Consider the following 15,338-nt stretch of genomic DNA (forward strand, 5'->3'; position numbering starts at 1 on the left):
AATGTTAATTACAGTTAGGCCTACATTATTACTATCAACAATCCCTGTCAAACGCAGGAAAATGTGAATTCAGTGTAAATCTAAGATTTGCTTCTTATAATAATGCAATTGTGTAAAAAATGGCAAAAGCACATGTAAATCAGAGACACAAATGCTTTTGATTTAATTGTAAGCAGAGACACAGACACATCGGTAACAAGAAGATAACTTACAGTTAAAAGATAGTGGAAAAGTATATGGAGGTAAAATGCATATAAAAACACAACAATCAAGTGCTAATTAATAGCTTTTAGAGTTCATCTAAATAACATCTGAATATTTTCATAGCGACAGATTACGAAAATAATTTTCAATGCGGTACAAAAGGCTAAACAATTAGAATAAATTAAACTCATTCATACTTATCAAATTGTCGTTTTAAAATGGTTTACTTCTTAACTAATGACCAAACCTAAAAGTTGGGCAGAAAATGTACAAAAAAGTCTAGACAAAGTCTTTGCTCATAATCCCACTTACCACTAGATGTCACTAGATACCATGGGTGATGTTGTTGGGTCAAACAACAAAATAAATCTTTTATGTAGAGAACGGAGGTCTATCAGGAAATGTTTGACCCTACAATGTCTCATCATCAGGTTTAATATCACATGTGATCCTGAGTTTTGTCTCAATCTCTGAGCTTGGCGTTGACTTAAATCAGATTTGAAAGAACTAAAACTATAAAGCACAAGCTCTGAATCTGCTAGTACTTCACAAGCACACATGCACAGTTTTGATACAACCCCCCAAAATCACCAGACTATACCACAATGCAACAGGATTTTCCATTAGGGACGCAAATATTTACAGCAAATACTTTCCGGTATATCTTTGAAATTAGTTAATATTTCACACAGTCAGTAAAAATATAGCAAACAAACAAAGAGCAAGAGGTCAGTCTGTGAATGATTTTCATTACCGCCCATCTCTGTTTGCAGACTGGAAATATTCCCTTTTAGACAGTTCGCACATAATCTGGGACATGTTCTCAAACACAAAAACTGATAAAAAGAAATAATTTTGGCACAGTTGGATAAGATTATCATAACAAAACCTGTTCTTTTATCAAGTACTTCAAACTAAATGTAAAAGCAAACTGACCATTAGTGTTCCATTCACAGGAATAAGTAAACTGTACTTTTGATGTAAACTTCACACTGGTGGCGACATCATGTCTATAGTGGTTTTTAAAGAGTGAAAGAGAGGAAAGAGTGAAGAAAGAGATGGGAGACCAGAGTCAACACTTTACAGCACAGACTCCACACCGTCCTTTTCGCTGAGTGTTTCACGTGAGGAGCTTTCTCCTTGGTTCTGGTGTGTGACGAGAGGGGAGGTCTCTTCTTCTGCCTTGACATTAGCCACCACCTCCACCTTCACCTCTTGCAGTTCCTGCTCCTCTTGATGCTGTTGTTGTTTCTTCATCTCTTGCTCATTGATGTGGTGAAGGATTCCAGCACCGAGGGCATCTCCCTCCACGTTCACAACGGTGGTGGTGCGGTCACTGATAACACATCAGACATAAGAAAATCATATTCATGTAGCTCAAACAGTAGAGCATGGCGCTTGACTAGCGATACCAAGGCCATGGGTTCAAATATAAGTTGCTTTGGATAAAAGCAATGTTTTGTATTTCATATTGAAAACTTTACATGTATTCATGCATATACAGGATGTAAGTTTCTTATAAGTATGTTTCTGATCATGAAAAGAAGCTTTAAAAGACTTTAGAAGACCCTTAAAGGGATAGTTCACCCAAAAATGAAAATTTGATGTTTATCTGCTTACCCCCAGGGCATCCAAGGTGACTTTGTTTGGTAGTTGGACATAGTGGTGTTTTAGAGGTAAAAAATTATATAAATACTGTTCGGTTTCTCACACAAACCGATCGTTTCGTGTCTTAGGACATCAATGTGTCGACACGAGCCACAGGGTTTAATTTGGATTTGTCTGTGCATGTTTTTTTTTTACTCTCATAGACGAAGTTCCCATTGACATGCATTATACGACTGATAGACCGCAACGGTTGGAGTTAAAAATCATCATTTGTGTTCTACTGAAGAAACAAAGTCACCTACATCTTGGATGCCCTGGGGGTAAGCAGATAAACATCAAATTTTCATTTTTGGGTGAACTATCCCTTTAAGAACCTTTTAAATTACATTTAAATAGTTTACATAAATAAAATTGATTTTTTTTTTTTTTTACATTACATACAATTAATCATATCCCGTCCCATAAGTAAATTTGTCACTGATATGGCATCTCAAAAACACAACACTGATCTATGAGGTTAAGTGTATTAATTACAATATCGATATCATGTATTCATTTGTTGATTGACACCAATATAAATATAAGTAAAATGGGAGAAACTGTCTTACACAATCCAGTCCACAGCCAACATGAGTGACAGGTCATGGGTGGGCAGACCAATGGCCTCCAGAATGATAGCGATGGTGATGATCCCACCAGCTGGGATACCTGCTGCTCCCACACTGGAAGCGGTGGCTGTCACCCTGTGAATATGCAAATTAGCAGTCATTTAGCTGATGCTTTATCCAAAGTGACAAATGGTACACTTATTACAGGGACAAATTCCATGATGCTAAAAGCTGTCACCATCCATCCTTCCATCAGAGCCTCAGTTCTGCATAGGCCAGCATAACCTGCCACACTGGGCTAGGCTCCAGAAAGTGAGTGTATGTTGCTTGTAAAATTAGATACAGAGCACATGTAGACACAGGAATGTTCAGAGTATCTATGAATACTCCTGCTGATTCAAGAAAGACCTCATAGGGATGTACACTCACAGGATTGTGAAGATCTGGCCTGCGTTGAGGTCAACATTGTTGAGCTGGGCAATAAACACAGCCGCAACGCACTGGAAAATGGCTGCTCCGTCCATGTTGACAGTGGCTCCAATCGGTAGAATGAACCGACTGATTCGTTTGTCAACACCGTTGTTCTCCTCTACACATTTCATCATGGTGGGCAGGGTCGCTGAGCTGCACAGGCATAGAAAACAGACAGAGTTTGAGTATGTAATGGCAAAATAGATGTAATAGTGGCCATAGACATTCTATTGGTGGAAAAAAGGTATATAACCAACTTTTAGTAACATCAAAACCATTACATAACTTTGAATCAGTGTTATTTTCATAGTACTTATATACTATTATAGTATTTATTGCTTTGAATTAGCTTCTTTTTATATATTGAGTTTTCATGTAATATTTACAATTAACTTCATTTCAATTTTATCTCAATTAACAAAAACATTATGCAATAGTTTTAGTTTTAGTTAACAACACTGCTTTAGATTGGTCTAAAAGGACTGAGACTGCAATTGAACCATCAAATTATGGAAAAGACCATTCAAGAATCTTACTTTGTCAACCCGATTAAGGGCCCTTTGCCAACGAATCAAGGTTTTTGCATTTCCAACAACACTACTTAAGATTTAGCAAACTGGTGGTTCCAGGAAAAAAGGAAACAAAGCTTGTTAGTCACATTTTGGGAACCAAATAAACCCAAACATTAAGCTGCATTATTGCCTGCATTAAGCTATTGTATGAATGTAGGTTAGCTCATCTAAAACTGCTTTTAGGATTACATACTGTATGAAATAAGTAAAAAAAATACCTGGAGCAGGTAGCAAAGGCTGTGGTGAAAGGTGTGATGAGGCCAGACAGGAAACTGAAGGGGTTTTTACGAGTGAACCCAAAGTAGATAAGAGGCAAGACAAAGCCACCATGGATGATGTGGCCCAGGATAGAGGCAAAGATGTACTTCCCCAAACTAGTGACCAACAGAACCACATCTTCCATTTCCACAATCTTACTGCCAACCAAGAACATGATGCCAAATGGCACATACCTGAAGGACAAAACAACAGAATCAGATCAGATATCATGTGCATATAGTACAACTTAAATTTTTAGAATGTGTAAAAGTTTTACTTTCTTTGAGATTTCAGTGTTGAATATTAATATTATGCTCACCAAGAAATTAAAGAAATATTTTTTTTTTTCAGTGATTATGCATTACAATGTTCAAAAGTGACAGTAAAGACATTTATAATGTTACAAAAGATTCTATTTTAAATAAATGCTGTTCTTTTGAGCTTTCTATTCATCAAGGAATCCTAAAAAAATACACAAATGATTTCAGCATTGATAATGATACTAATAAATGTTTCTTCAGCAGCAAATCAGCATATTAGAATGATTTCTAAAGGATCATGTGACACTGAAGACTGAAGTAATGATGAGTATATATAGTATATAAGTATATATAGACACACATATGTTAGATGCGATTAATCGCGATATATATTATATAATCATTTATATATTATATTATATTATATTATATTATATTATATTATATTATATTATATTATATTATCTTTAAGGCTCTGTGCCTTAGACTGGATTAGATGTCAATTTGACCTTTACTTACCACATGATCCAGGACACTAATACCATGGTGGCTTCATTGAAGGCATTGAAAAAGCGAATGAGCTCCTCTCCTTCTGTCCCAAGTTTTCTCAAAGCAACTCCAAAAACCATAGCGAAGAGAACAAGGCCCAGAATATTCATTCCATCTGCATCTGTTCCATAGGGAACCTGAAACCCACCAAAACATGTTTGCCATTGTTATAAAGTGGCTTACATAAGTAGACATTCAAATATTGCCATTCAGCCTTTTCAATGTTGTCTTGGCAGCACACAGTTAAGAACTGGTTTAAGGCGAACAATGCAAGAGTAAAACAGATCTGATGATAACATTGTTTTAAGCAACAAAATGTGACATGTAAATGTGCTCTGATAACTGCTGAATTTGCTAATAACCTATATAAATAACGTTCCCACTCACTGGTGCAGTTTCATATTTCCTGTCACTGAACTTGATATGATTGTACATGGACAAGTGATTTTCAAAAGCCAAAAAAGTGATGAAGCTTGGCTCTCAGACAGACTGTCCCTCAGCGGTTGTGGCAGTGGGGTCACAGGTGATGAAGATCTGAAGGGACTGAGCTACTGTTCAACTGAATCCCTCTCTTGTTCTGGGCTTTTTCACACATCCAGGCATGGCTCATTATTTGGCACACAGCACTGGTTGTTCTGTAAGCCCTACTTAAGCAATTACGGACCTCAAGCGTTCTGAGGGATTGCCCACATATTTGCCCATGCACCAGCAGATATGAGACATTTTATCTGAGCCAGGATGTAATGAAGACCCAATGATTTATTCAAAGGCTAATCACATACAGCAGATAGAGTAGTTCATTTGCAATCTGTGAATGTTTTTATTTTTGCATATTTTGCACTGAATTTGAAGGATACACTGATGGAATATATTTAAACATTCACAAATATGCAAGAGGCAGGAGTCGCAGGACATATAAACTTTGTTAATGAAGGTCATTCCAATTCTGTGGAAATATACATGCATGTAGGTCTGGAGTTTGCCTATTTAGTAGCCTATTTTTTTCACATAGTTTTACATACCCTCTTATAAAATTACATTGTTTGAAACTATTGATTTATAAAGAAATCAGATATGTTCCTAAATATCTGAATTTTTGTGTAGGCTAGGCTAGCTGGTAGTGTGCATAGGAATTTACTTCAAATCTACTCTTTCCACGCCATTGACTGAATTATCCATGTTTTCACTGTTGTACAGTAGATGGCGCTATTACGTATCTTCTGAAGAGTACAGAATATCCGGATCAAAAGACAGGTAAAGAAGAAGCAGCAACAGAAGATTGATAATAAAGCAATCATCGAACATTAAACAGCATATAAGTTCAAAACTACCTAACATTACCAAATGATATGAAGAAGAAACGATTGTGAAGCTTTGGGTGGTGTTGATGGACTTGATCTAGTCCGTCTATGTTTTGATCATCGTTCTGAATCCCATCCGGACGTAAGTCTTTGACAAAAATGTGATTTTCTCAGCTTTTTGTATAAAATTGTGTTGCTTTTTTTTTTAATGAAACTTACCTTCATTCAAGTGTTGATAAAAAGAATGCATGAAGCTAGAATAAAATGTTTTTAAAATAGAAAGAGTTAAAGTCCAGTTAAAGGTATATTTCAAGTATAAAAGATTTATCCCTAAATAGGAACATAGTAGTATACTTAAAGTGCAAAAATAATATATAAATACTAAACTGTATGGTGTTACGTTCACTAGTTGTCCACTTAAAGTTTACTACTGTTACGCTTATAGTACACTTAAACGTATACTTTATATACTTAAAAGTTGGCCAATTTAGTCCCAAGCAGTATTGAAATAGTACACTTACAAGTTTACTGTTACGAATGCCAGCGAAGATCCCTCAATCAGCCACCGGAGGTCTCACTCTCCAGAGTATTAATGGACTACAAATCCCAAGCACCCACATACCTGGCCTGATTACTGCACACCTGTTTCATATCAACCAGCTATTTAAGCCACACACACACACACTCCTTGTGAAGTATTGTTTGCCCTGTTACAATTCTGAGTGTTTGATTCCTGTTTGTGTCTGCCTGTGTATTGGCCTTGTTTGGATTACTGACCTTGGATTGTTTGTCGCCTGCCTGTTACCCTGTTGTTTGCCTGGGCTATTTTGATTGTTTGCTGCCTACCCTGATCCTTTGCCCAGTTATGACTACAATTATTGTGCTGCCTCTGACACTGTTGTTTACACTGGTGATAAGCCCCACGCCTGCCTGTACTGTGAGCTTGCTGTTTACCAATAAACCACTTATGGATCCCAAGTCATCGTCACATTTACTACTAGTACATTGATATTAGTATACTTACTACATAAAGTATACTTAAATATATACTTGAACATTACTTAAGTATACCTAATAAAATTAACTTGAAGTATACTTTTTCGTAAGGGTATACTAATAATATAATGACAGATAATGTTAATTGGAAAATTATTTGAAATCTGAATATCTCTTAGCACATCTTGAGTCATTCTACAAGCACTTTGCTGAGACTACAATGCAGACACATGGGAGGCACATAGAAAAAAGCCCTCTGGGAAAGGCTTGCCATCTCCAGCTGCTTGAGAGCTCAGTAGACAGGAGCAGCAAAACCGGCTGCGTCAACCCTGGCCCTGTGCAAACAAACAGCAAGCTCATTCAAGGCTGCCAAAGAGCCAAACACTACTGAGTGGTCTGACAAAACCAGCCAAGAAACCCCAACTGGACTTGAGTTTAATTTTTTAAAAAGTGCAAAACTACTAGGTTAAATTGACATTTCAGCAAGTGACATGATGTGTGTTGACAAATGTTGACAGTGCATGCTTAATATAAGAAAAGGAAGGACCTAATGCTACTAATAATTATATTAATTAATATAATATATATTAATAATTATAATTATTATAAATATATTATTATCACTGTTCATACTAATGTAAATTAATAATATTTCAATACAATGAATGTAATGAATTAATATAATAATAAAATATTATTAAAAATAAAGAGATCATGTACCTTCTGGTAGTTGAGGGTTCCATTTGTTCCATTTCCAACAAGGATCATCTTGTAATCAGTGACATACTGTGACAAAAGTGAGAGACAGAGGAGAAAAACATCATGAGCTACATGTAGTGCTTATCAAAGAGCTATTTTGGCCAATTTCAGTCCATTCCAGTGTGCGGCTTCATGAACTGCGATGCATTCGATTATTTCTCTGCACTGAGCGTGTTTATGTGCATGTCTAGTGCCAAAATACTCACAAAAGCAGCATTTAAAGTTAGCTCAAGAGGACTTTGAGACTGGTACACACAGAGACAATGACAGTGATCCCCCACAACTCTCCTATTCAGAACCTCTTCTCAAAAACTCCAATTATATGAGCTAAGCCACTAAGCTCACAGTTTAGTTTTCGCCTACTTCCTACCTCAAATGGAGTAAGCACCATTCGCACACAATGTGTTCTTGCCTTAAAAACACGAAATGTAAAGATGGCACTGAAAAAATGCTGGGTTTCGAGACATTTTTAAGGTTTAAACTTTTTGGCGATGTAAAAAAAAGCAGCAAAATTGCTGCGGAATTCTTATTTTTTAATGGAATATTGCAGTATTTACTATAAATTATTTATCCGTGCACCTCTTTTTTCTTTTTTTTTATTCACATGCCTTCGTAATCTTTAATCAAAATAACTTCCCCTCCCTCTTGCAATGTGGTGTGAGGGCGGAACAACTTGTCACTCTCATGAGATAACAGCAATAGCAAATGACAATAATCCAATGATCCAATCAATTCCAGATGGCCAAAATCAAATCTCGCCCTACATTTTTCTTGTTCGAGAAGCCATTTCACTCAGATATATGCCACAAAAGGAAAGAAAGGACACTTCAATTTCACGCCAGCTTTAATGAAAGAAGGTGCCTTTTTGAAAAGTTTAGAAGAGTGGGGCACCGCTCTCACAGAATGCTTTCTTGCATTTTAAAAAATGTGATACATGCCATGGATTAGAAAAGAACGTGAGGTCTCAAGATACATTTTTATAAAAGTTGGACTAAGTTGTAAAAAAAGTTGAACTTTGTCGTAAAAAAAAAAAAAAACAGCTACATCTCAGTAGTGATAGATGTCCATGTATCTCATGATTACATAGAAAAACATATGTTTACATATTAAAATATCAGTCCAGTGGAAAGCAAAAACTCATTTGTGAACTGGCTCTAAAGGTTCACAGACACCCTATCTGTAATGGTTCCTTAACTTAGATGAATTTACACTGTGTTTGGATAATCTGATGTTGACGTGCATAAACATATTTCAGTTAGAGATAATTAAGACAACCTGGAATGGATCTACAAAAATGAGTTTGGACAAGTCCATATGTAGATGGCGATTAAAATAATTCCCAGGCATTTCTGTATTAATCCTGTTAATCTGTGTCTCTTTTTCTTTAAAGCCTGTCTGGACTCCATCCAGGCAAGTGTTGATGGAAATCCCACTGAATAGAGAAACATTCTCCCATTGGATAAAGAAACATCCATTTGCACCTAATGACCCTGTTTCTTTTTCTAAAGCTACTCTGGCCTTTAGGAAAACATATTTTTTTGCAAATAGATAACAACTGGGTACCCTGTTCAGTTTGTGTCAGTGAGGTTGTGCACATGCTATAGTCTGGGCACAGAGACGTTATCTCCCACCCCGACCACCGAAACCCCTGACCTTCCTTTGAGCAAAGCGTGCTCACTGTTGAGCAGCTGACCGTGTGGTACAACTCAGTGAACTTAGTCAGGTTGCCAGGCACCAAGGAATGGAATCAGCTTTCTATGGTAACTGCCTGGTTGTTTAGTGGTGAGAGAGGATGGGAGGTATTTATTAAGCAGGGACAAAAATGGTTACTCCATTTTGAGACTCTCTCAATTAGAGATGAAGGAGCTGTTAACATGGAGGAAGTGATCAACAAATATTAATTCTGGACATAACCATTGCTGTGTAAGAGTGTGTGTGTGTGTGTGTGTGAGAGTGAGTGCGTGCGTGTGTGTGTGTGTGTGTGTGTGTGCGCGCCTGTGTGTGTGTGTTTTTGGGGACAGCTGGAGAACAAAAGTAACTCACTGAGCGGAAAGCTGCAGCCACCAGGTTGGATGGAAACAGGTTTCTGAAAAGGAAAAACAAGCAAGAAAGATAAACCAGTGATGCAGACATGTGTAAAAATGAGCTCTTATCATCACAGATGGACACAACTGGTGTTCCATTGCTAAATTCCCACCAGTTTGCATCATGATGGACCTGTAAAGGAAGTTCTGCATTGATCCAGACAGATCAATATCTTTATCTACAAACAGATATCCATTCACTCAGGCTACAGAGTGGATTATTTTAAACTAAACTGAGTTTTAGTTCTTATTCATCATATGACCTGAGTTAAAAGAGGATTAATATAGTAACCCTGTGGCAAAGAGAAGTGTATTTTCTCCAGGTTCATGCAAGCCTATTATACAGTCATTCTTCAAGTTCTGATTACATAATTGGATAGAAGATTTATACTCCAACAAGAGGAACTTTCAAGACTTTTTAGTAACAGGTTTCAGGTTTCAAGATATGTGCACATTTCTTCCACATGGGGTGAACAATTCTGTGGAATTGATGTAATTTCTATGTGTAAATTACAAATTAGTGGAAAAAGCAGGACAGTGATGTTGTTAATAGCTAGGACGTTTGCTGGAATTTACAAAAATGTAATTTCCTTGAATGAAAAATCAAATTGTCACAATTATTTTCCAGCTGGAAAATCAAAACAAAACAATTTTTTTTTTTTTTTTTTTTTTTTTTTTTTTGCAACATTGTAGCTGATTTGTTACTGGTCTGTGGTGGTCTACCAACCATAACAGGTCTACCAGGTCAACTCCACCAGCTGGTATCCATTTTGTCCATCAACTTGGATGAATAAAAACCACCATATATGTCCAGCAAAAAAAAAAAAAAAAAACCAGCAACCATCAAAAAGATAACTCCTAGGGAGGCATAGCCTTATTTTTGTCCTATAGCACAGCAACAATTGGGCTGTTATGAAATATCATAACTCTTGTAGGCTACCATATGCCAGGTTAACTAATAGTATGATGCATAATGGTCAAAATCAATTAGAAAGTTTCAAAAAGTGTCACATTATACCTTGACGTTAAAAAAAGATACGGCACTTAAAACAGACAAAATTAAATAAAATATTTTTTGTAATTGTCCATCTGATCATCATTAAAAAACACTAATAAAAGTGTAGTGTCAGTGTTTTGACATTTTTATAGAGGCTTTTAGAGGGTTAGTTCAATTTGTTGATGGATTTTCCTATATGTTGAACATGATGATGTCCATTATGATACCAGGCAAATAATAACGTTTTCAGAATGACAATGGCCCATGTGACAGTTATTAATTAATTACTAACATTTGATTGTTTCCTGATTTTTAGAAGCTTATCAATATTTTTTTTGTCCCTCTTTATCCCTCTTTTTTTCAGATTTTCCATCTGTTTTTCCAGCTCTTCTTTTTCTGTCTGAGGCAATAATTAGGATGCACAGCATAGGTGACTTAAATACCTAAAATAAATAAATAAAGATGCAAAGTATGAAATTATTGTCACATGATCTGCAGGTAAAGTGTGAGTTCAATCTCAGCATGGTCTTCTAATCACGCCAGTGTTACCGGCAACTTCAGAAGCGGATTAATTGCTGCTAATGGACTGCTTTATTTCTCATGTTAAATTATATTGTTATCACCAATGTTTACTATAGGCCTATATTATTAGCAGTAATGTTACCAAAATGATACCTTGCAAGGTCTAAAAACGAATCCGCTGTCTCTTTGTTGGAGCTCACGTCTTCCAGCCCCAAGTTGTTGGTGTTCAGCGCTCCGGCTCCCACGCCGGGTTTGATGATGAAGGCGAGCGCAACCCCGATGGATGAAGCGATCAGAGTGGTCACCAGAAAGTAAGACACGGCGATCCCTCCGAGCTTTCCCAGCGAGCGCGTGTCCAGACTCGCAGCGCCAGAAATCAGACTGCAAACCACTAAAGGAAGGATGATCATCTTGAGCATCCTCAGCAGCATCTCTCCGGGGAAGGCGAAATAAGTCATCTGCGCTCGGGTCAGGTTCATGTTCCGGACCATCATCCCGAGCCCTACGCCCACCAGAACCCCGGACACCGTCAGGATCACTAAGAGATTTCTTTTTAAGAAGACCATCAACCTGTCTTTAAAGCTTTTCTTTTCTGATTTTATTGAGACCGCTGGCAACGGGCTTTTGTGCCCGGCGTGTCCATTGATTTCGCTCTTCTCCTCCATGATTTTCCCTACACGCTCAGTTTTTCCACTCGTTTATAAGAGGTACCAGGCTTTTCTCATCAGCAGCGTGCGCGCGCTTGGGAGGGAGCGGACTGGAGAGCGCTTGTAAAAACCGGCCGGCACTTATACATGTGCTGCATCTACCAATGACGAGGGGTCTTCTAAAGATGAAGACTCAGGGCATGCGCACTCCTGGACCACGATGAAATGATGCAACAAGGCAAAGGGTTGCTGATATAGGCTAAAACCAATTAATGAATTATTATTATTATTATTATTATTATTATTATTATTATTACTAGGCTATTATTTTATTATTATTGGGTGATTTCATATGTGTGCTTTTTCCATTTCGTGTGCTAATAAATTGCAACAAGACAAAGGTTTAATCTATCTATCTATCTATCTCTCTATCTATCTAATCTTCAAAAAACATGGATTTCTGTTTATGTGTTAAGAACAATGTAGTGTCCGCTTTTCATTGTTAAAGATGACAAAAATAATTTAATATTTTCATTGAATGATCCCATTATTACTGTAAATTCCATTGTTGTTTGTCATTTTTAAGACAACGGTAGATTTATTTTTCATTAATATTTGCACAATTTTCAGTTGCCATATTTGCAACATTTTCTGTGAGGGCAATTTCTGCGTTCTGTGCTTATAATCAAATTATATAAATCATAATTTTAGACTCCCACATACTGTACATTTTCCCCCAAGTTAAAGAGGCTAAGATGTGAAAACTTCAGTTCTTTTTAGCTGTCTGTAGTTGCTTTCCCCTGAACCTCAACTATTCTGTTCCAAAAATAACATTTCACAGCTGCCAAACCAGGAGCACAGGAAGCTGAGTTTGCTCTCCAGTCTTTGCTATAATATACTGAACCCCACTGTGAGGAGGCTGGGACGGAACAAGACTGTGAAGATTTTAGGCCCCAATATGTCTTCTTCTTGTACACTGAAAAGAATCTTCAAAAGTAGCTTGCATTAAAGGTATAATATTGTTACAAAGTATTGCAAAAGTAATACAATATGTAATACAAAACAGTAACAAGAAAGGTGGTAAACAAACAGCTGACTGTATGTAAAATCAGACCAAATCTTGCAGCTGCTGTCATGCCGAAGAAAGATGAGCTCTGTCCATAAGACCCCCTCCTAATCTAGTTAAAAAAGTCTCTCCTCTGCTTTCTGTACCAGGTTTAACTGTATGTTCTGCAGAGAAATTGGATTAAATTTGACTTCCATACCAAAATATGGTTTGTTAAAAAATAAACATACTTCTAAATGTATATTTTATGTTTACTCATTACAGTAATCTGTACATTATTAGCAAGATTATAGTCTACTTTAAGAAATAGCTCCTAAAAGATTAAATTGTGGTTCAAAACTGCATTATTGTTATCAAAAACTAGATATACAAATTGCAACATACTGTATGTTAAATAAGAAAAAGGGATGTAGATTAACTCCTCAAGACTGTAATAATATTCTCCAACCACCAGATGGCGTTCCTTTGTCTTGTAAAGTCCTTTCTGTGGTTGAGAAGAAAACTGGGTGTAAACCATCAGGCACTACTGATCATTGCTTCTTCGACATATATAAGCACAGAATCTTGTAATATTATATTGATGCACAGCAAAAAAATCTTTTTGTTCATATTCACGCTTTTCTTATAAAAGTAATGTTAATCATTTTATGGTGATTTTTGTGCTTTATTGTGGTGATTTATGAAGTCACTTCTCTCAATGAGAATTATAACATTACACTTACCTTAGTATAATTTATATTATCATAAAAATTTAATTTTTAAGAGGCCTACAATCTAATAGGGAGGTTATGGTTAGCAGATAATGAGCAGTCTGTCAGGGCAGCAAGCTTCACCCTGAAAACCTGAAATCAAATGTCAGACTCCCAAGATTAATGACTGTTTGCACTTATTCCATCAGTCCACGCTCCATCAGCTGTGGCACACACACACACACACAAACACACAAGTGTAGGTAGGCTTTCTTGGCTCTTTGTCCCATTTAGTCAAACATTAGGGTAAACACTCCATGTTTTCCTTTACCGGTGAATTCACTTAAGAACAAGCATATGAGAGAAAACATCTTTCACCTCTTTCCCTGCTTTTTTTTTTTTTTTTTTTTAAGTTAATGCCTATTTTCCGCAGTGGCAGGCTTTTTTGAACACTCCATTTCCTGTTATGCAGCAGAGATTGAACTTGTAACAAAAAAGATTGAGCCAAGCTGTCGGTGGGCATCTTGCCAGAGCATGCTGCCTTTTCTCGGTTCCGCCACTTCAGAATTCAACTCTGGCCATCTGAAGTCCTCTAGAAGTGACCATTGATGCTTCAAGTACAGTAGGTGTTGCAGCAACACAATATACGCATTATATATATTTAAATATACATTTTAAAGTCTAGATATGTTCGCCATGCATAATGTGTCAGTGTGACATGACTTTTAGACTGATTTGTGAGCTCACATTTTGCTCCGTCACTTTTTCGTCGTGCTGTAAATATCACATTACTAGACTGTTAGGCTCTTTAAATAACATGTCCAACAGCAGCCTGTTCTGCATTTTGATTTGTTGATTCTACCAGAGGGGGCGGGACTTGCGAACTGGGATTCCGCCTCGACTCACAGAACAACCTATCATTCAAATCCAATGTCTTGCTACTGCGACCACGCGCAGAGTCACCGAAGGCAACCTGCCTACTACTACTTTTGGGGGCACTTTGAAGTCTGACTCTCGTATGTGCAACTGTTTACTTTTTTTCTCAGGCTGATGGGGCACGGGACGCTTAAAAAGTGCTATGTGAATTCATGTCGACTAGCAAGGCATGCAGAAAGCACTGATACAATGTAAACGCATTCGAGAATAAATCCGCTGAGCACTCAGTGATTTACAGTCATTTAACCGGATCGTACAAGTCCTTCAGAAGGGTGAGTGGACGTTCCTACTGAATTATCAACATAAAGTGTGTTTTGACAGGTCAGTTTTGATGTGGGTCGCTCCTGCAAGTGTGCTGACTTGCATATACTGACCCCAGCAGCAGTAACCTGTTTGCTTACAGTGTATAGCCTATGTCTACAAACGTGGCAATTGGCATATCTGTAAACACAACCTGCCAGTTGTAGAAGACCACCACTGGCGTGGATGCAAAATAGTTAATGTTTTAAACGAGGAGAGCCACAAGACATTCTTATGATTGCTGCTTGTTGATAGTTTTCTGTAATCGACCCGAGTAAGCAGTGCATTTTTGTTTTGTTTTGATGTTATTATATAACTGTTTTCTGAAGCCGTTGAGACGTGCTGCTGCAGTGTTCGCCCATATGGCGTACAGTACTTGATGTTTTGTACAGTATTCCTGCTAGATTAACTAAAGATTGAAGAGTTACCAGTGGCTTTCATAGGTTTTTTTCTGATTTAAAAAAAAGGCCTAAATATAGAAATGAGTGGTGAAAGCTGCTGATGCAGTCTG

The 15,338-nt window shown here is 37.2% G+C and overlaps 2 protein-coding genes across 2 annotated transcripts in view; one reads left to right on the forward strand and one right to left on the reverse strand.

The window, feature by feature from the left end:
• Nucleotides 1-139: 139 nt before the first annotated feature.
• slc1a4 (solute carrier family 1 member 4) lies at nt 140-12,025 on the reverse strand. Its single transcript, XM_048204829.1, has 8 exons — nt 11,343-12,025; nt 9,630-9,672; nt 7,548-7,613; nt 4,501-4,667; nt 3,682-3,915; nt 2,850-3,044; nt 2,421-2,555; nt 140-1,540 (listed from the first exon to the last, which is right to left on the reverse strand). Exons 1-8 carry the CDS (start codon nt 11,852-11,854, stop codon nt 1,285-1,287), a joined length of 1,608 nt encoding a protein of 535 aa, XP_048060786.1. The 5' UTR covers nt 11,855-12,025; the 3' UTR covers nt 140-1,284.
• Nucleotides 12,026-14,504: 2,479 nt separating this feature from the next.
• sertad2b (SERTA domain containing 2b) overlaps nt 14,505-15,338 on the forward strand; it is a 44,308-nt gene continuing 43,474 nt past the window's right edge. Inside the window, exon 1 of the mRNA XM_048204832.1 lies at nt 14,505-14,799. The gene's annotated coding sequence lies outside the window, so the exon portion shown is untranslated. The remainder of the gene's footprint in view (nt 14,800-15,338) is intronic.

This window comes from Megalobrama amblycephala, linkage group LG10 (assembly GCF_018812025.1).
Source record: "Megalobrama amblycephala isolate DHTTF-2021 linkage group LG10, ASM1881202v1, whole genome shotgun sequence".
Classification (NCBI taxonomy): Eukaryota; Metazoa; Chordata; class Actinopteri; order Cypriniformes; family Xenocyprididae; genus Megalobrama; species Megalobrama amblycephala.